Source organism: Mytilus edulis, chromosome 1 (genome assembly GCF_963676685.1).
Source record: "Mytilus edulis chromosome 1, xbMytEdul2.2, whole genome shotgun sequence".
Classification (NCBI taxonomy): Eukaryota; Metazoa; Mollusca; class Bivalvia; order Mytilida; family Mytilidae; genus Mytilus; species Mytilus edulis.
In genome coordinates, this window is record NC_092344.1 from 34,597,130 (window position 1) to 34,620,890 (window position 23,761).

At 31.6% G+C, this 23,761-nt stretch overlaps 1 protein-coding gene across 1 annotated transcript; it reads right to left on the reverse strand.

Moving 5' to 3' along the window:
- Positions 1-1,544: 1,544 nt before the first annotated feature.
- Positions 1,545-21,228, reverse strand: LOC139481690 (carbonic anhydrase 7-like). Its single transcript, XM_071265157.1, has 8 exons — positions 21,096-21,228; positions 15,354-15,377; positions 14,134-14,298; positions 12,801-12,958; positions 11,801-11,896; positions 4,794-4,860; positions 2,048-2,205; positions 1,545-1,791 (listed from the first exon to the last, which is right to left on the reverse strand). The coding sequence occupies exons 1-8, from the start codon at positions 21,139-21,141 to the stop codon at positions 1,645-1,647; spliced, it is 861 nt and encodes a 286-aa protein (XP_071121258.1). The 5' UTR covers positions 21,142-21,228; the 3' UTR covers positions 1,545-1,644.
- Between the last annotated feature and the right edge of the window lie 2,533 nt (positions 21,229-23,761).

A 23,761-nucleotide genomic window follows, 5' to 3' on the forward strand; every position in this document is an offset into this window, starting at 1 on the left:
TGGAATTTGAAATAAAGGAAACAAATGAATCTGACTCATACGCTGACTTGCATCTAGAAATTGAAAATGAGGGTTGGTTGAGAAACAAACAAAAAAGAGATGATTGAAACTTCCCAGTTGTGAACATTCCATTTTTATGTAGCAACATTCCAACAGGTCCTGCATATGGAATATACATCTCCCAGTTGATACAATATTCCATATCTTATATTTTCTATCATGATTTCCTTGATAAATAGTGGCTTCTTGCAAGGAATGTATTAAACCAAGAGTTTCAAGTAGTTAAGTTAAGACATTTATGCAGATTTTGTCTTGCAAATTGTTTTTTCTATTAATTTTTTTAAACAGTCTTTAGCAAATGTTTCAACTCGAGCGAGTTGTCCGGTTTCGAGGAGAAAATTCGCGTCAGCAAAAATCCATTTAACCTTAACATGTGAATTGGGCCAATGGATATATTTAATTTTGCTGACAAGCAAAACACTAACAATTTTTATGTCAAGTCATTATATTAAACGACCCGGATTCGACAACTGAAGTAAAACAAGTACGATCAAGATAACAACTGAATGCAATTAAAACCTCTGTACCAGACATCTTATGAGAAAGTTTCAAGTTATACAATGGATTATATAGTGTTGTAGCCGACCTTATATACTAAAAAATTAATAATAAATCTTTTTTTAATTTTTAGCAGTTTTTTTTTACATCCAATGGTTGCTTTGAAGTTATTTATACATAGAAAAGTAAATGGTTTAATAAATTTAATGTAGAAATGTAAATGATTTAATAGATTTAATATAGAAATATATAGAAATTGAATGAATTTAGATTTGAAGGAAAAAATAAATTATGAAGTATGACCGGTTTTAGGTTAGTTAAGAACATTTCGAAATTTAAGAACTATGCCCATATGAGAAGTCATTGACGTGACTTCGGATTTATATATGAGATTCAATTCTGCACTTTTGCATCTTTAGTGGTTCAATATTGATTCTATGATAATACAATGTCTTATGAAAAGTGTCATATAGTAATAACTTTAAAATTTGAATGAATTTCTTGCTGTTGCTAATTTAGTACATTTTGAATAATTGGTGTTAATGTTGTAAGTAAATTTGGTTCCTTATAGGTGTACATTAAACCAAATAAAAACCAATTACTTTTTTCAAATTTAACGTTATATTTACTATTTTATCGGCAGCCATTTACTTATCTTTTTGAAACATTCCAATCAGTAAATTCATTAAGAAATATTGTGAAAGTCGGTGGACCTATTTTCAAGGTCAGGCCCTGTATATTCATCAGTATCAACAAGAAAAGATTTATATTTATAGTCACAATTATTACCCTCCGTGACCTGAATATATTCACCCTTCTAGTAATCTCACATCATGCTGTTTCATTACAGGATTGTAAACTATTTTACAACAAAAGAATCAAACAAATAATAATAACCTTGTACTGTAACATGGTCTTTTTAATAGATACTTAATGTTAAAAATAGTATGTTTTATGGCCTATAGAATCACAAAAAACACGCACTATTTAATTCAGCTGCTTCACTATAAATATTTATTATCAATCTATTGAAGTGTTGTAATTAATACACTCAATTTGAGATGTTTCATTGATTTCAGCGACAGTCTAAAAGTTGTTACTCCAAAGACGATTCGGCTCTTGGTCTTTACATGTGGTGTATACCTTTCTTCCATGAAGACCCTGAGTAGGGCGATTGTTGAATTTGATGAGATGGTTCCCATGATCATCACAAAGGGCTCTGAACTTGTTCAGCTGAAAAAAAAATATAAAATCGAGTACTTAGCTCACCTAGTTTTTACTTTAACCTTGGTTATTTTAATCAAACAATACCAGGGCAGATTGAAAACGTTAAATTATAATAATACGTTCCCCCTAATTATAAAAATTCATAAAAACTAATAATATGTTAAAACTATATAACTTTTAATTTGCATATAAAAAAATCGAACATCTTATAAATTACACAATACTCTATAAAGTTAAAACTATTATAAGTGTAAACACCCACCTGTCTTTCGGAAATTGTTTGCGGTTGTGACAATATTGTCCATGTTACACTTTCGAAACAACCAGGTGTGGTGAGACTCCCATCATATCTATAGAAACAGCGGGTGTTTTTCGGCAGAAGTTTTGAGAGTGACAACGAATCGATACTGCTTTCAGAATCTGAAAAAAAATCGATTGTAAAAGATATTTATTAAAAAGGAAAGGAGTTTTTTGTTAAACCAGTGCCAATGTCTCATTCACCTTACCCTAACGATACTATATATGTTATACGAATTCCAAAGGTTGACTGATATATACAAATATTATCGTTTGAAATTTTTCGATCCGTCGGTAAAACTTAATGGAGAAGAATGCATAAATACGTACCCATTTCCGGTTAAAATGGGGACTTCATTACGAAAACTTGCGAAATGTAAAGTGCAACGAATGCTTCTGTAAAAAAAAAACCAAATCTTTGAGAAGTCCATACGTCCATTTAAGCAAGGCAGAATTCTGTCTTTATTCAACACGCCCCCATTCTATAGTGGAAGTTGAACTGATCCTCCCGTAATCCGGGTAGCGTCACTTTATAGAACTTATATATTGGATGTGTTATTTATTTATTCTCGTTCTGAGTATTGTTGCCATACTAATCACTGGACGTTAGTCGAACAGCAAAAAATAATAAATCAGTCTTATAAAGGTTAGATATTTTTCAATGTATTTTCACGATGAAAATTATAATTTAAAAAAGGCCACACGAAAGAGTTCGATACACAAAGCGGAAAATGTTTACATAGTTCAGAGGAGAAAGTTGATAGTGTTTGTGATACAATAATAACAAATCGAATGTAACAAAAATATGAACAGTCTCTTAAATACTGCCATATCTAAAACCTTCAGATGCAAACCTAAAATAGTTTTTCGCTTTCATTTATTAGAATTTAAGAAAACAGTTGACAAAACAAATACTAATAACAGATAAGTCATTTACTTTAAGCATAACTTAGCTGAGAGTATTATAAAGTATATATATATACTCTAAATAAACTCATCATAGATACCAGGATTGAAATTTTATATTTACGCCAGACGCGCGTTTTGTCTACAAAAGACTCATCAGTGACGCTCGAATAAAAAAATGTTAAAAAAGGCCAAATAAATTACGAAGTTGAAGAGCATTAAGGACCAAAAATTCCTAAAAGTTTTGCCAAATTCAGCTAAGATAATCTATTCCTGATATAGAAAAGCCTTAGTTTTTGAAAAATTCAAAGTTTTGTAAACAGGTAATTTATAATTATGAGCATATTAATGATAATTTAAGTCAACACAAAGGTGCTGACTACTGGGCACTACTAAAGATACAATACAGGGTATACCATGTCAGGCAATACCGATGACATCGTTTACATATCGTGTAAGCTGTTAAAAGTTGGTCTGATTTATAAGGGTGTCAAATTCATAAGAACTAGAGGAGATATTTGGACACAACACATCATCTAAAACACAGAAAGGTGATAATACATAGGTTACATTGTATATCCTATAGATCTATCCAAGGTCTCGTCATGATCGAGAACAGATAACAAAGAAGTAATAAATAATGATCCATATTATCTCTTTTCTCTAATTAATATAAGAATATAAAAATAATCCGATATAATAAGGTATGCAGGGTATCATTGTCTAAAATGCAATTAGTATCAAAAATACAAGAAATTGGCATTTATTTTGTTAGTTCTAGATATTATGTTGATTTTAAGGCATGGGAAACTTACTCTGTGAAGTAACAAAACAGAAGAAAAGAAACTATAAAACTTGATATTCAATCAATTTATGATTTTGAGTCACGGAAAACAGATTTCATGTACGTTCATTAAAGGGAACTTTGCTAAATCATCACTTTGATATTTGAAAACCATTCCCGTTTGTATCCATATCATGATGATAATTAAAACATGCATTTTTTTTTTAAACTGCATTCCTGTAATTGTATCATTATAGTTTTCAATAAACTTTCGGATAGTATTTCGTTTGTTTCTTACCACTAGTAAAGATATACACTGTGATGCCGTCAGTATGTCATTTACACCAAAAAATCTTTATGCAATAAAATAGATTTCAATAGTTTAGGTTAAGGATCTTTCAGCAATTTCACCTAATGTTATGTGAAAGCATAATGCATGCAGATTATCCCATTATATTAATGACATCTTGTTTTAAGTATTGGATTTAATCTTCTCATATCTGACAGGCGTCAGCCACAAATATATTAGATTTTTATTCATGTTTTTCTCTGAATGCTTATGACATCTTTACATTAAATAGATTGGATGTTGGATGAGTACTGTTTGCTAATATAGTCTTAGATGCATGGTTTTTTTTTTATTAGTTGTTAGTGGCTTTGAGCTGTCAGTAATTGCAAATACTCTTATTGGTGTATTTTGTTGTTGTTTGAATTGGTTTACATTTGTCATTTCGCGGTCCTGTATAGCTGACTATGAGATGGTTCGTTTTCTCTTATGGTCTATGCTAGTTATGACATGAGTACGCATTGTGTCTTTTAATATCTTTATACCTGGTGTAAGAGAGGCGAAAAATAATCACAAATAAAATGCCAATAGATGTTATAATGATTATAGAGAATGACCTGAAAGAAATTTTCTATCCTAAAAGGAAATTTCGGACGCGATGATAATAACACAAGTTCGAAACGCAGTAGTTCAATTCATTTTTATTGTGTTTATTGTTATTTGATACATACATACTTTTGGATTTTACTTTTTCTAAACCTTCAATTAAAGGTTTCAAGTCTTCGTTGTCTTCAGCTGTAGTCTGCAATTGTCAAAATTATAAATATCATTAAAATGTGCCTCATTTTCATATCAAAATTAATTATATAGTATCTTATGTACTTCATTGTTTTGCTACTTGCTATAATAAAAGTACGACTTTGATTCTAGCACAACCTCCCTCATATATCCTCGACACTATAATGTTGGACACATATCATAAAACATTTTGACATGTACCTTGAAATTTTGAGTATTTTACCCAAAAGTGTATAAAATCACGGCCGACACTCGGCTAACCGAGAGATTGGTCGGTTAATCTATATTGAGTATGCGGCTATATCGGCGGTTGGTCTGTTAATCGGGGTTGGCTAAAGTCTGTTAATCAGGTGTTATCGAGAAAATCATTGAAAGTTCAGCATGTTTCATTGTATAACTTTTTAAATATATTTTTATCATAAAAAATATTCATGTCTAACAAAACAATTCAATGTACTGAATCCAGTGGTGTAATTATTATTTTTCTATCTTCAATGTACGATCTATTAAATGAAAAGGCGGGTTACTCATCAATACATTTATACACATTTTACACACACAAACTGTACACAAAATGACACGTTGGTTGAATTTACGTGCATGCAATATTTTGAACATCGAGAAAAGACAGGCATTATGTTTGTTCACCATAATGAAATCATTGTGTGAAAAATCTTCACGAAAATCTGTATTTTGGTGACATAAATCAATCTTTATTTAAAACCTGGTCTGTTAATGGGTCGGATGTATAAAACCCAGTCTGTTAATTGGTCTGTTAAGAGTTATGAATGGCAATAAAAGTATAATTTTATTGCTATATGGGGTGTTATCGGATCAAATGGGTAGGCTCAAGACGAGCGGCTAAAACATACGGAAACAACACATGAGCAATGAAACATAAAATATACGGAAACAACACATGAACAATGAACAATTTAAACAATGGAAATTGAAAATTGATGTAAACGGTTTTAAAAAGTGTAATATTAAAGTAATGTTAATTTCATCTAAGAATGGTCGCATACGTCATGTGGATTGTGTTTAATTGTCATGAATGACACCAATTTGTCATCTACATTGGTAACCAGTATATAGATCAGAGATAAACATCGTAATGTAACTAAATATCAGTAAGTAAACTATATTGGGATGCTAAAATATAAAGAATAGAGAAAAAATAATGAGTAAGATAAATAAAAGGTAAAAGGAAGAAATTCACGAAGGAAACGTGACATAACAAAAGAATACAGAAATACCCCCCCCCCCCCCCAAATCCGAACCCTCATGGTATACACGATAATCTGGATGGAGTAGCAGAATATAGAATAATAAATAAGGACAGTAGAGAGTGATGCTTTGCTAAAAAAAAATAATAATTGTTTAAGAAACATCCCTGGGTGTTGAAACAGTAACAGATTTAGTACGGCGGCTTTGTGAAAAATTGTGCAAATCCTGTTACAAGCATGAAATTTGGCATAGACCTTCCTCAACCATTTCTCTTTCATTTCAGATAGGGAGGCATTTGAAAAAAATGCCTCACTTCCGGTAAAATTCAAAATGGCGGACATCATACTTAAATCAGCCCTATATCGAAGGCTAGTATGTGAAAAGGTGTTATTAACATGCTACTATCATAATATTTGGTACAAACCTTTGTTTTGTACTACTTTTGAATATATGATATAGATAAGATGTCTTCAAAAACCCTACTTCCGGTAAAATCAAACATGGCGGATATAGTACTACAATAAGGTTATTTTTTAGGAGGATAATTGAAATGACAGACGGACATTTTTTACAAAACTTAATGAACAATTGAAATCAAGATATTTGAGCTTTGCGTTATTTCGCAAAGGTATGCGTTATAACGCAAAGGTTTGCGTTACAACGCAAAGGTCTGCGTTTTATCGCAAAGGTTTGCATAATAACCCAAAAGGTTTGCGATGTAACGCAAATATAGGACGAAAAATTTAAAAACAAATGTGTTGCACTAATTCGCTTCCGTAGGATACTGTTGCACCGTATTATCATTTTTTTTTTTACTCAGGAACATCTCATTCTTAACTTTTTCTATAGGAAAATATAAAGGTAGCAAAAATAACTGTGGCTAAATTACTCTTAACTGACATAATTTCAATTGTCCAACCCATTAACAGACTTTATTCACTTAATTTTCACTAAAACGTGGTAATATTCACTTTTTATTACAATTATGAAATATTTACCAATGTAAATTTATGTTTTAGAACCAAAGTACTATTTTGTGTCCTTAAAATGATATCTAAAATTGTTTGTTCCGACTTTTATTAAAAAAAATGCTATGCGTATAAGCATAAATACTACATACTTGCGCGACGCCTTTTGATTTTACTGAAAACTGCGTAGACTATGAAATGTTTTTACAAGTGGAAAATGTTCTATGATAGATACCATTTTGTCAGACAGTTTTCTTTTTTTGATTTGGTTCTTATAATATGCCAAAAATCTTTATATTTAATAGAGTTTAACATTAAATTGTGCGTTTTACTCTTAACAGACGTATAACCAACCCGATTAACAGACCAATCTCCCATATAGCCGCATACTCAATATAGATTAACCGACCAATCTCTCGGTTAGCCGAGTGTCGGCCGTGAAAATGAACATCACTTTCCAAATCAAAAATAAGTGTTAGAAGCAACGTTATGTAACCTCAGAACGCTAATTATAAAAGAGTTTTACTTTAAATCGTGGGGCTATGTGATTAAAGGTGGACAACTCAAAACATTTGGCATGTTAAATGATATATTTTATTTTGAACAGATCGTCTTGAATATGCAAATCATGTTTCCAGTGGTCGCTTAGTAAGCAAATATCTTTTATTTCTCGGTCGATGTAACTCGAAAACTGACTGCAATGTTTAACTATAAGGGTCAACTAAGGTATAGATGTGTTCACTAAAACTGTTGTTCGGTAGTAGCAATGTGAATGCCAGTACACGGTACATGTAATGACGGCGGTGTACCGTATATTACATTCTCAATTTATATTGCTTGCGTTAAATTCATATATTCAGCAAGTATTTTTCTAAAGCTTTGAACTACGTGCAATGTCATTAACTCAATGAGTATAATTTAACAACATAACATTTAAAATATTCAAACGATGCACTACATGTATCAAAAACGTGAATTGTAAAAAAATTATGGTCTAAATTTAACCGTTTAAAAGTTTATGTAAAAATGTTGAGATAAATAAATAATCAGCTTTGTTTATATAAAAAAAATTATATGTGGTATGATTGCCAATGATACAACTCCGCACAAGACACCAAAATAACACAGAAATTAACAACTATATAAAAAAGAAGATGTGGTATGATTGCCAATGAGACAGCTGTCCACAAGAGACCAAAATGACACAGACATTAACAGCTATAGGTCACCGTACGGCCTTCAACAATGAGCAAAGCACAAACCGCATAGTCAGCTATAAAAGGCCTTGATAAGACAATGTAAAACAATTCAAATGAGAAAACTTACGGCCTTATTTATATAAAAAAAATGAACGAAAAACAAATATGTAACACCTAAAAAAACGACAACCACTGAATTACAGGCTCCTGACTTGGAACAGGCACATACTTAAATAATGTGGCGGGGTTAAACATGTTAGTGGGATACCCCCTAACCTGGGACAGTGGTATAACAGTACAACATAAGAACGAACTTTAAAAATCAGTTGAAAAAGGCTTAACTCATCAGATGGACAAAAATACAAGTGGACGTGGCCAGGTACTTGTACATCCCGACAAAAAAAGACACTAGGAACAGATCTGAGAGTACTCGCAGTTATCTGACTGCTAGTTCAAAGCCACTAACAATTAATAAAACAAATCATGCATCTAAGACTAAACTATCAATACGTACACATCCAACATCCAATGGATGTAGTGTAAAGACGTCATAAACAGCCAGAGAAAAACATGACCTTGTGCAATGCCAAGTTACAGGTATCGACAGATTTTAGATCCATGAATATGTATATGTATATAACATACTAGTAATATTTAGTTTGCTTTTAATTTACTGATAACAAAATCAATATTTATACCAATAAAAACAATATTCAATGATCTTATTACAGTGTTGAATTGGCAACCTTTTAGAATAAGTTTATTTAAAGGAGCAATAAGTTTACATGGATCATTTCTAAATTTCCGGGCACGGTTAACAACATTTCCGTAAAAATGAGGATGTGCTATCCCGTTTGAAATAAGTTTTCTACAAGTACAACCAAACTTCAAAACCAAATCTTTATATCTATGGAAAAATTTAGTAAAGGTTTGACGTAATTTATGGTAATGATATCCCTGGTTTAATAATTTACCAGTAATACATAGATTACGTTCGTTAAAATCTAAAACGTCACAACAGACACGGGCATAGCGAACGAGCTGTGAAATATAAACACCGTCAGATGGTGCCAAAGGAACATCACCATCTAAAAATGGAAAATTAACAATAGGGAACGAAAAATCGTCCCTTTTGTCGTAAATTTTAGTGTGGAGTTTCCCGTTTAAAACCGAAAGATCTAAATCCAGGAAAGGACACTTATCACCGAATAAATTTGATTTATTTAAAGTAAGTTCCTTGGGGTAAATTTCATCAGTATATTGAGAAAATTCTTGATTATTTAATGAAAAAATATAATCAAGATAACGGTAAGTGTTGTTGAATTTATCAATTAAATGCAATTTCGACGGGTCTTTACTGAGTTTAGTCATAAACTGTAATTCGTAACAGTACAAAAGTATAGGTCACCGTACGGCCTTCAACAATGAACAAAGCACATACCGCATAGTCAGCTATAAAAGGCCCCGAAATGACTATGTACAACAATTCAGACGAGAAAACTAGCGGCCTTATTAATATAAAAAAAAATGAACGAAAAAACAAATAACAAACGACAACCACTGAATTACAGGTCCATATCCTTGTGATACAATGCATGTCCCCTCGTAATTGGTAAAACGTGACCTTTTTTTTTATGGGAAAGAGTTTCATATGGCACCCAGTCCTAAAGAATATTTTTCCCGATTAGAAAACATTTTAAAAACTTCTATGAATCATCTTGTTTGGTTCATACTTTCTCAATAGTTTAATTTGACCCGAATACAATAGACACCTATTTACATTTTACGAGTGTCGATGTTTGAAATTTGCAGGACATCATATTTTCTATTTTTGCAATACCAGATTCACTGAAAGTTGGCGTGGTCTAATGAACAATCCATACGTTTTAATTAATCTTCGTAACCTTTTTCTGTATAGATTTGATAGCGATTCACAGTACACCATGTTTTGATGTTCTCATCTTTTTAAATGATAAAGAGGAGACAACTCGAAGTAAAAATAAAGCTTAAATATAGTGTCCTTTTTTTTATCACAAAATAAATTCAGAGCTACAAATAAAAAGACACTTTTAACATGTTGTTATCATTATTTCTATAATCCAAGAACGAAACTTAAGGTGGTATAGGAGTCTAAAATAAAAATGATAGAATTTGTTCATACTTTTCCAAAACGTTGTATCTATTGATACATGTTGAAAAATATAATAAAAATGATAGGTCACCGAGCATTTTCTCAAGCTACAGGACGGGACAAAATGACACATTTTGTATGGATTATACAGGAAAAAACACCATTTTGTGTTAGAAACTAAACAAAATGATAGAATTGTTATATACTTCAGGAAAAGATAGCTTTCAGACACTGCTTGGAGAATATCAAAAGAAAAGATAGGGTCACCGTACGTTTTTTCCGGCTAAAATACAAAATAGGAAAATTCCATACAGAATCCTTCAGAGAATGCACTTTTTTAGAGTTACCTCCCCTTAAAATGCCAATTTAAAAATAAAATAAAAACAACCAAAAATAATTAATATTTGCAAAAATATCAATATTTAGAAGTTATATTCTTATAAAATGGTACTTTTAAATGAAAATGTACATTAAACATCTGCATTTCTGCATCAGATTTTGCTAATTTGATGGAAAATCTGGACCTTTGATTCTCTGTTTTTTATAATCCAAGATGGAGGAAGACACCCATACCACCTTTAGACATATCCAGAAATCAACGCCACTTTGCTTATTTGAATAATATACTAAAAAAATCGGATACGGGTCACGGAAATTACATTAAATGATAGGGAATTTTGAAAAAAGGTCTGTTTTAATTTTAATTTAAGTGATAGACAGGTTGCCGGGGCAGAAAATGAATATACACAACAATATACACCATTTAAACGAAACATAATGACTGTTGTTGCAAAAATACAGATTCCTGAGCTATTTTAAAAATCGAAGCGAGAGGCTTTTAACATTGCAGTGTAAAATACGGGCTAAAACGGCTGAAACGTCAAATTTGCAAACTTCGTGTTGAAAATTGGCTTACAAGGTCATTACAAAAACAGGTTGCCGGGGTGAAATATGAAACTTGAATTTCCAAAGAATAAGCAAGTCCAAACCTTGTATGTGTAGTCGTTGAACTCTAGGTTCCCACGTAAAATTAAAATGTCACTATTTCAAAAAGAATAAACTCACGAAAGCACGAAAAATTCACTAAATTCGCGTTCATTGTTTTGATTTTGACCGCCTGACAACTTTACGGAAATATCAAAGTGATTGTAAATAAGGACTCTGTGACGGGCAACTTATAATATCCGTGTTTTAAAGATTTTAATGATATCAAGCCTATCAAGCCAGTCCAGTTCAAAGTACTATCACGTGGTTCAATTCTCATTTACATATTATGAATATTAATTAGCAAAACCAGTACTAATTTCTGGCTATGGTATTCAATTTGGTAGTTTCGGCCAACATATCGGAATTTCCGAAATTAAACCTGGAGTTTATAGAGTTGTGGAGAAATAATGAATAATAAAAAAAGATACCCACCTCAAAGAGAATGGCGATGACAGCCAGTCCATCGCTGTGTTTCATTGCTTCTTGTATTGACTCATAAGCCAGGTAATTGTAGTTCACAATATGCATCTGTTAAAATAAAAAAAATCTTCGATACTAATGTTTTGCTGTGCTCCAGAAATTAGTATCGCCATCTTTTTATTGGTGTTTTCTATCTTAAAAATACGGGATATGGAAACATATTACTTTAAATAATCCCCCATATATAACGTTAAATGTATTCATATTGAGGTTGTTAAACTAATAAACTGCCACGTAGAAATATCATTAAACAAATTTCGTGGGTATCCCAGTGGCGGATCCAGAATTTTTCATAAGTGGGGGCCCACTGACTGACTTAAGAGGGGGCCCGCTCCAGTCACGCTTCAGTGATTCCCTATATAAGCAACCAATTTTTTTCCCAAAAAAGGGGGGGGGGGCGGGGGCCCGGGCCCCCTGGGCCCCCTCTAAATCTGCAACTGTATCCTACAATTACTTATATCAAGAACGTCAAAACATGTAGAAACCAGAGATTTGTAAATACGTAGCAACGTTAGGAGCTTTGTGTCCTTATCCCAAAATAATAGCCATATACGCAAATAATATTGGTGTTTGGTGACTATTCATTACGACATTTTAGTAATATAAAATAACTTTGCTCTACGATCATTCAAGTGTAGTGACCTTTGTGGTATAAGTAGTCAACACTGGGATTGTGAGTACGAATTTCGCACCACTCGACACCAATCGATTGCCTACGTAGGAGTGTCAGTTTTTTTTTACCGAAAGCCTTATGTTCTCTTTGGGCACTCCAGCTTCTTCCACTAATAAAATCTGAACGCCACGAAACAAAACAGTAGTGATAAAAGTGGTGTTAAAACAAATCTTCTAAGTGGAAATATGAGATTCGATTATACAAAACCAAGAGATAATGACAAAGTAAATTATTTCCTTGTCTCAACCCTGGTTTGTGGGTATATTATAAAATACTAACCTCCAATGGAAACGATTGACCTTTTACCAAATGTTCCGATCCAGAGGTACTGTCTTTTCCCCAGTGGAAATGGAACTGCATGGTTTTAAAGATAATTCCCGGAAGCTGGTTTCCCGTAACAAACACACTGTGATTTGGTGAATCCACTTTAACTACAGCTATACATGAAAATGTATAATAATTTGGAATAAGTAATATTTCTAAGCAATAATTATAAGGCAGTTTGTCTCTTTAAAATTAAAAAAAAGAATAATTTATAAAAAAGAAGATGTGGTATGATTGCCAATGAGACAACTGTCCACAAGAGACCAAAATGACACATACATTAACAACTATAGGTCAATGTACGGCCTTCAACAATGAGCAAAGCCCATACCGCATAGTCAGCTATAAAAGGCCCCGATATGACAATGTAGTGCACCTATACTGGACGACTTGCGATTGTAAGTGAACAGAACCTTCTCATAGACAAACGAGAATGCATCTTGCAAAGTTCTTTATTTCACTTTCATATATATTGATGATGTGCTTTCAATTAATAACCAATATGTCAGTAAGTGCTTGCATCTCATAATAATTACATTAGATGTATGTTTCATTATAATACGTTATTCTGATTGGCTAACTGCACATCACGTGTTATTCCTTAAGCAACAGGCATTACACAATAAAACTTATCATTCATGATAACACGAGGTCCCACAATAAAGTGCACAGGTGAATTAAATCAAAAATTTATAAAATTCTTGTTTTCAAGATCCTAGCTAAACAATGTAATTATAAGTATTGAATGCTTCATTTTGTAACTTCATAGGGTTGTAAAAGCGTTGACCGTGCGCACATTTTTAGAATACAAAATGTTATTCGGTCAACGCTTTTACACCCCAATGAAGTTACAAAAAGGAGAGCATTGCTAATGTTCACGTAGCTGTCAAAAATTACAAACAATCAGTTAGTTTAAACCATATTTTATTTTTCAAAAGTGCACGAAATACAATTATACAATAGAAATACTGGGATTCGGAAACATTTGGGGTTAATGATAGATTGCAGGGTTGGGTGATCTATTGTTTTCGAAACTGGAAGAGTCTTAATCTTAAAATCAATATATAGAAATTTTGGACTATTTTTTTGCCCAAAAAGTTATGTTTCCTTTCAACCCGGTACGCCTCTCCGCAAATCCCCTGGGATTCTTAAATCCGCCACCGAATTTGAATTCATTCACAACTTTGTATATATTTTGGCGGTTTAAAAAAAATCAAGACTGTTTATTCAATGACGATAAGTTTAACATTTATTGTTGTTAGTACATCAACCTTTAGATTTTGCTTACCAGTATGTCCATTATTCCGCAGAGTGAGACTGAACTCCTTTGTTTTCTCAAATCCATTAAAATTCATAAAAATAGATGGATTCCAGGTTGGGTTACTTGGTATATCAATAGGTGACTGATGCTGTCGGCCACAATCCGGGTACTCTTTGTTCCAATGACCTAGGCCTGGAATATTACAAAAACAAATTACGTAATTTACGAATAAAAGTAAGGTATTTTGAAGATATATGTATAATTAGATGCCTGCAATTCAGTGCTGTTTATCATATTTATTTTTCGTTTTTTATTTTGTAAATAAATCTTGTTGTTGGTTTACTTTATTGAATTGTTTCACATTTTGTAATGTGCGGGCTTATATTATAGCTTGTAATGCGGTTTTGAGTGTGCTCATTGTTGAAGTCGTACGGTGCATTTAGTAGTAGATGTCACCGTCCTTAGTCTGTGGTGGATATTAGTCTCGTTACACTTATATCAGATCTACTTATTTCTTGAAGAATGTTTTGATATTCGAACATCATTATGCACTTAGAATTGAATGCTTCTCTTTGTAAGTTTATTGGGGGTGTTAAAAGTGTCATCCGAAGTACATTTTGTATGAAGCGCGATCTGTAAAACTCAACATTATAACCTTCAAAGCACAAATCTGATAAATTGATAAACTCACCATGTTGACCTTCATAAGACCAACCTTATAATTTCACCATGTTGACCTTTATAAGACCAACTTTATAATCTCACCATGGTGACCTTCATAAGACGAACCTGATAAACTCACCACGTTGACCTTCATGAGACCAACCTTATAATCTCACCATGGTGACCTTCATAAGACCAACCTGATAAACTCACTGTGTTGACCTTCATAAGACCAACCTTATAATCTCACCATGTTGACCTTCATAAGACCAACCTTATAATCTCATCATGTTGACCTCCATAATATCAACCTGATAAACTCACCATGTTGACCATCATATTACCAACCTTATAGTTTCACCATGTTGACCGTCATATTGTCCAATTTGAAAAACTTACCATGTAGACCTTCATATGACCAATTTGAAACACTTGCAATGTTGACCTTCTTAGGACCAACCTTATAATCTCATCATGTTGACCGTCAATAGACCAACGTTATAATCTCACCATGTTAATCTTATAACACCTACCTTATAATCTCACCATGCTGACCGTCATATTGGCCAATTTGAAAAACTTACCATGTAGACCTTCATATGTCCAATCTGAAAAAAACATACAAAATGTCATTACTTGTGAATATCTTGCAACACTTTAAAAGGCATATTTAGTATCATTCTGTAAAGTACGAATACAGTTCATACAGCTCGGAGTAGATTTAAAAAATATAATTGTGTATTATACTTTTATCAAAAAAGTGAGTATACTTCTGTCGTTGTATTCAAACTACAAGGGTTGACTCTGTAAATGCAGAAAAAATCGCGATTTTTTTTTATTCATGGGATAAATGCGACCGTATCAGGTTCTCAATAATAAAAACTCGCATCTCTAGTTTCAGTAGTGGTTTTTATACAAAAATGTTTTTGCAATCGCATTTATAAGACCTCTTATTTTAATTTTTTTTTATATTGATTCGCAATGCAAAATGCACGCATTAATATCTGAATTTACATTATTTATTAATCAAAGTACTGAAGTACTGAACATAGGATGACCCCAAGTTCTTGTGGATGGTCAAAAGCACATGTCACAGAAAAAAGATCACATCTCTATACCTGAAACTGAGGTTAATGTACAGAGATATATTTTTTTTCTGAGACAAGTTCGTGCGATGTTGAATAAATGACAGGTAATTCAACCGCACCGTTATAACTATTATATTGTAGTGATACAAATCAGTATACCTGGGACTATTATACTAATATAATAATAGTTCCAGAGTATACACTGGTTTGTTGTTATATATATTATATTAATATAACAGTTACATGTATATATAATTTTCATCCATTTGTATATCATTCTACTATTCTAATAATAATTCATTATAGTGCAGTGCAAGTGCATGGTGTATACTCTTCTGTAAAAAAAGATTTTTCTAAAAGATTGGATATTAGAAGCCATTCATATTTTCCCGCAAAAACAATTACAGGGTTACCGGTCCTTGTCGGGAGTGTCGCAAAACGTTCTTGGGATATTCTTCTGCAAGCTATAACACAATTTTTCGGTATGTGTGCATAGATATTACCAATGATTTCTTACTTTTCTATATATATCTAACGACAAAACATTGTCATATTATTAATTTGTGTTTAAAAAAGTATGTATAGGAGTATCCATTGAAACTTAATTTAAAACAAGCGATAAGGATTGCTATTTTGCACTAGATAATGTCCGCGGATCAATAATTTTTATAGATCGATCGAAAACCCAAAACTAATTTGCATAATGGAAATTTAGGCGATAGCAATACATCGGAATGACCTCAATGCCATCTCGATGTAAAAATCTAGTATTTTTTGTTCTAACATCAAACGTACTAAGGTATTACATCTATGATTAAACAAAGAGATTGGACAACAGGCAAAGCCTATACAAATCAGTTCTCATACAAAATGGATTGAATATATATGTCTGCATTATAAATAATTATGTATATACATTACATCTATAAACTAATAGTAAGTAATTATCAGTGAACCCTTGCCAGTTCACTATGGTTTTTTTTTAAATCTCAAATTTGATATCACATCAACAAGTAAAGATAAGGAATTAAATTTAAAAAAGGTTTGTAGTACTAGTTCAAATGTTCATTTGCGTCCAATATTACTTAAGATATGTGACAATTGCGCCAAAATATGGAATTCAAATTATCTGTTATGTTTGGTTATGTTATACAAAATAGAATTTTAAGTTTTAATACTGTTTAATGATCAACAAAAAGATTAACAAGATATTCAAAATTGAACAGTTCCTACAAAATTTAACATAGAAGGAAATAAGTTCCAAGAACAATAACCTATTTGAACAAAAATACGGGTAATATCCTAAATATTAAGTGCACGTATGTAGACCCTTCAAAATCTGTAATCTCAAAACTTCAATATAAAAAAGTAAAATAACAAAAATACCGAACTCCGAAGAAAATTCAAAACGGAAAGTCCGTTATCAAATGGTAAAATCAAAAGCTCAAACACATCAAACGATGGCTAACAACTGTCATATTCCTGACTTGGTAAATGCATTTTCTTATGTAGAAAATGATGGATTAATCCCTTTATATGCACATTAGTTGTATTTAATTTTTCTATATTTCAAATTGCATTTATTTATCAATATATTGTTGTAAATAATCCTGATGTTGCATAATATTAAAATTGTTAAGGTAGGCACTTTATGGTAGAAAAAAGCGAGCACACAACTATATTGAAGAATAACATCTGAAAACAAATCATTTGAAATGTGTCAGAAAATCCATGTTCAGTGAAAGAGGGAAACTGTACCCAACTGAGCCAAGAAGTTAACTAAAGATGCAAGTTATTAAACATACAATTGTGACAAATAGATATGAAGATTTCGTTTAACTAATTATATAAATTAGATTAAAAGTAGCATTATGATTCATGGATGTGAAGCTAACTTATTTTTTTGATTGGGTACAGAAAATGTATTTTTTGATGAGACATTCAAGTACGTATACTGTTTAAAATAATTTTGTCAATTTTAAACAACATACGGTCTGAAGAATGGACAGAACAAACAACTGCCTTTTAAGTCATGCTGCTGTTTCTGAAAAAAATCTTTGTTTCAGGAATGTAGTTAAAATATAATATCAAAATGAATTGTACCATTATTCATCTTTATTTTGAAGAAATAATGTAATAACATATGCAACACGACGGCCACATGTGGAGCAGGATCTGTTTACCCGTCCGGAGCACCTGAGATCACCCCAAGTCTCTGTTGGGGTTCATGTTGCTTAGTCTTTAGTTTTCTATGTTGTGTCTTCTGTACTATTATTTGTCTCTTTGTCTTTTTATTTTTAGCCATGGTGTTGTCAGTTTATTTTCTATCTATGAGTTTGACTCTCCCTCTTGTACCTTTCGTCCCTCTTTCCGAAAAGGAAGCATTCGCCATTGTAAAATACCATAATTATACAAAGCTGTAAAGGTTATGCCTGTGTCTTTAGTTAAAAGTTTCTGACTTAAATATGATGAACTTGTCTTTCTGTTAATATTATTCTTGTTCTATTTGCATGCTTTTTAAAAACTTAATGTAACAGTGTCAAAGAAAGCTCAATTATAAATTATATCAATGAAAGTATGCTCGAATACTAAACAGATATTAAAAAATGACAAATGTGCTAGACTATAATGTATATAAAAAATCAATGCTTGTGGTTATACTTGTACAATGAGGTCAATGTACCATCAAGGAATACCTGTAACAAGGACCAAGTTAAGAGATAGTATACATGTACTTTACTAGGCGGTTTAGGCTTTGTATATTGCTGAACGCCGTACGGTGAGTGGCCGATAGTTGTTAATTTCTGTGGCATTTTGGTATCAGTGGCAATTTTACCACATCTTCTTATTTTCAAAATCTACGGAATTTGTATGGAAAAGGGATAACAGTAATTCTTGTAAGAAAGGGTCTTTAAAAAACGCCATCATACTGAATACTGTCTTTATATATAAATATTGCTGCCTGGACTTTAACAGATTCTTAGAATGACCAATTCGGAAGAAGAGGCTGTTTGACTGCTTTTAAACAGTAAATTATAATCGGAGCACAAATAAAAAAAAGAACTTCTATTTACAGAGAGAGCCACTCAACGTGTACGTAATATACATACGAAGTACTCTATTTGGTTCCCGATGGACGGGTAATTTTATCGGATATCATACATCATCTCTTTCTCTAAAGTCGTGTAAACCTTACAAAGTTTTTTTTTAAATTCTTTTTTATTGGTGGGGAGGGGTCTCATGTATTTCAAGGATATATCTTACTCTTCAAAGCATTGATCCTTTTCTTCAGTGTCCTTTTTTTGCCTACTATGTGGACAACACATACAAGATTGATCAAACGTGTTGTCGTCCTGAATACATGTCAAATATTTGACACTGGACATAGGAAATCGCTACAAGTTACTTCAAGTAGTTTTACGTTGAGATGGACATCAGTATGATTAATATATCAGTCATCAGTTCTTGGAACCAAGCAAACAGTAGTCAGTAGTAGTTCACCAAATTTACAAAATGCTATTTGAAAAAATTATTAACCTACTACATGTATCATATGGCGAATATAAATACATTTTTGTTTTTAAATTTAAGATATTTGAAAAAACCTGAAATAAGTTTGAAAGAATTCGACATGCGCGTATGTATATTGAATATGTAAGTCAAATTATGTTGACCTTTCGAATTTTCTCTGGTCTTAAATCTATTTCAGTATAATCATTACGTTTAATGCAAATTGTATGTCAAATGTAAAACTAATCGTAAGAGTTAACATTACACTAATGTTCTTTGCTAAATTTTCTTTACAAGTGTGTAATAAGAAAATCAAACTGGTAAAAAATGATTTATAACATTTCTAATGATCAATATTTGTCATCAGTTAAAATATAAACTTTATTCACAAGAAACCGGCTATATAAAATATAAATATAAAATAAATATGGAATTGTGTATTATTACCGAGACAATTTTATTCTCTTCAATCCGGTCTTTTTTTTTGTCCAATTTCTTTATTGTGAGTATTTAAAAAAAATCATGCAAAATATCAAAAAACGTTGATTTGAAGTCTTCTTCCATTTGTTTACTTTGCTCTTTATACCTATGGTCTCCACGCTCAAAGTACATTGTAAAACATTTGCACCAACTCTTTGGGGTATGTATTTAGCCTGTTGCTGGGCCAACTATTCGCCTTTTTTCAATATAACCTCTTTTGCCCCTGGGAGAATGAACCTCCTGTCCTTAAAGTCATATGAAACTTCAAATTTAAAAAAAAATGTTAAACATGTTTTATAAATAAATAATTTTATTTGCAAAAATACACCCATATGGGTCAAGCAAACACAAATACAACATTTAATACAGACAGTGAAGAATTACAAATATAAACATAAAAAAAAACCATAGTAATAAATGGTAATTAATGTAGCCTTTGATGAACATGGACCTCATTTTCGCAATTCTAATGATTGCTTTATAAAGTCACCAATTTCTGTCAAAAGCTCAGATTTAGGATTTAAAAGTTGTTTTAGCTTTAAAAGTGGTTGATAATTTGTAAAATCAGGATTTAAATTATTAATCTTTAAAAATAAGCAATCTCTTAAAGTTGAGTTTAGTTTGCAGTATAGTAAAAAATGGTATTCATCATCAATTTTATTACAAAGTTTACATAACCTTTGATCTCTGGGTACATTTTTATATCTTCCCATTTCAACTTCTAGGTTATGGTCACTAACCCTTAATTTAGAAATTAATTGTCTGGTTTTAAAATTTGATTCTTTTAATAAATAATTTTCAATTTTTATCTCAGTTTTTATTTGACCATATAGAAATAATTTCGAACTGTCTGTTATAGAAGAAAGTTTATTCAAGACTTTTTTTGTATAAAATTCATGTGATACCTGTTTAAACTTCATCTTTAAGGAATATTTAATTTTATTGTATGGTTTATCACAAGTTTCAAAATCTTTAGCATTTAATCCAGTCTCTTTATATAACGGAATGGCTAAGTTTTACTCTAAAAGAAGTGGACGTGGACTTTTTCTTAAAGAAAATTATTAGATAAGATTCCAACTTCATAAGGCAAAGTTTTGAATGCAGTTTTCAATTGAATAATATATTCTTTTTTTTAAGTCTACAAAATTCAAATAAGTAGCAAGAAGATGATTTATTTAAACAAATGACCTGTATTTTAAAATAGTTTATGAAAAATATTTTTTTTAAATATACAAATTAATCACTCACCACTCGCTGCTGACAGATGAAACACTAGAAAGAAATATACAATCATCTTTGCTTGTCGTGTAAATCCTTATCTGTCTGATGCTTAAATCCTTTTTATAATTTATACCAATCAATAAATATCAATTTGTAACATATGTTTTTGTATTCTTTTTATCTACCAATAATTTTAAAATATTGTCGTTAAAAAAAGACTATAATAATTTTGATTACATTGTTTGCGAGTTTAATATTGAATCGAACTTGAAATCAAAGAGGTCTTATTAAAATATTTCCGTTAGAACGATCAAAATGTCGTAAACAAAATTGAAATTCAGATTTCAGATGCAATGAGACGTAAAACAAATTACTGGCCATTAGGAAAAGCAGAATGCTTTAAAACATTTTCATCGCATGTAATATCTTTCTACGACCACCCCTTCTTCATGTGGTAAACATTTTGGTTTATTAAACGACATTGCCCTCACACTTTGCAAGTCATACGTTTCTTGGCGGTTGTTATGTAGACTCCCCTTACAAAACACACCTCTGATAAGAGGACATTATAAGAGGACAATGTCCTCTTGCTTTTAAATGGCAAACGTTACTCGACTTGATGTTGCGTAGACTTTCCTTCTATACAGAGTCATAAGACACGTGCATAAGATCAGAGAAAAATCATTCTTTATTTGAGAAATCTTGAAATCATTTAGTTCACTTGATAAACTATTGTTTTGGGTAAGGGTGAAGGTTGGTACCTATTAAAACCTTTAAACCCGCTGCATTTGTTTACACCTGTCCTAAGTCAGGAATTTGATGTTCAATAGTTGTCTTTTGGTGATGTTGTTCATAAGTTTTTCTTGTTACTCGTTTATTATTTAGATTAGTCAGTTGGTTTTCACGTTTGAATGGTTTTACACTAAATTATTTTTAGCTTGCTGTTCGATGTGAGCCAAGGCTCCGTGTTGAAGACCGTACTTTGACCTATAATAGTTTTTTCTTTTACAAATTGGGACTTGGATGAAGAGTTGTCTCATTGGCACTCATGCCTCATCTTCTTATATATATACACCTTAAATACAAGTCGAACTAATTGTGACCGTTCCAGAGCAAATGAGTTCATGCTGATTTTAAAGAATTCCAATGGGGAAAAAGTAAGAGAAACTTTGTAACGGTGAACTGATGTTCATCCCAAAAAATACTAGATACTCCAACTGATAAACGACATTATAATTATGACCTTTCCATTATCCTATAAGACCGAAAAGAGATATTTAGACGTTACTGCAACCACGTACATATCGAATCAACTGAGAAAATACTACATATAAGATAGAGCCAAGGGGAAAATGCCATCAAAGAAAGGAAAACTAACAATAGGAGAGGAAAGTCGTTCCGTTTATCATACATTCTGTTATGATATATTTAAAAGAGAAAGAATGTCAATCGGTCTCTATAAACGTTAGATCAAGTATGGGGCAGTTGGGAATATATAATCTAAATATCTGCACGAAATGATAAAAATATTTATCAAATTATGTATATATGTTTCATTGATTTTTCATTATCTACAACGAGAGGGACGGACACATGTACACATCAATTGTATAGTAAAATTGCTAATTGCAGGATCACTTTTAAATTAAATAAAATGTTTGGTATAATATATTAGTACTAACATATTAACGACGCCTTGTGGTATTATTATAAAATTGAGAATGGAAATGGGAAATGTGTCATATTCTTGCATTGAGATATCTCATATGCAGTAAAATCCCCATAGTTTTTAAATTTAAAATTTGATTTTATGGGTGGTCATACTTTGGTTCTTATTAAAATTAATGTTTTCTTTTTGTAAAATCAAATTTTGATATGTATCCAGTGGTCGTAAAAAATATTGTTTCTTAATTCAATATTCTACTTTATAATAATGAATACGAATGTTTTTATGACTAACGTACTATCATTAACGATAACGCACATCTCCCACCCCTCCCCTAAAAATACTATAAGGTAGAAAGTCTTTCCGACAAGTGAAAAAATGTATCTTTGTGCATATATGAGTCTAGAATAGTGCATAATGGTCAACAAAATTACGAAGGCGCTAACGATCCCGCTAACATGTTTAATCCTAACACATTCTACATGTATGACATATCGTGCCTATCCCAAGTCAGGAGCCTGTAATTCAGTGGTTGTCGTTTGTTGATGTGTTACATATTTGATTTTCGTTATTTTTTGTACATAAATAAGAACGTTAGTTTTCTCGTTTGAATTGTTTTACATTTGCCATTTCGGGGCTTTTTATAGCTGACTATGCGGTATGGCTTTTGCTCGTTGATGAAGACCGTGCGGTGACTTATAGTTGTTAATTTCTGTGTCATTTGGTCTCTTGTGGAGAGTTGTCTCATTGGCAATTATACCACATCTTCTATTTTATATTTGTAAATCTTTTATAAATAAATAAATTATAGTTATGGTCTTTTTGTTGTTGTTTTTTATTTGGTATGATGGTACACATTTTGTTGGAGAAGACTTCATAAGTATGATTTACTTGTGTCTAATCCATTTTGCTTTAATTCAGCAAATAAAATATATTTAAATTAAACATTTTGTTGTAATTGCTTGCATTGCTTGAATTTTCTTATTACACAATCGCTTCAATACTGCGCATTAGGTCTTGACATTAG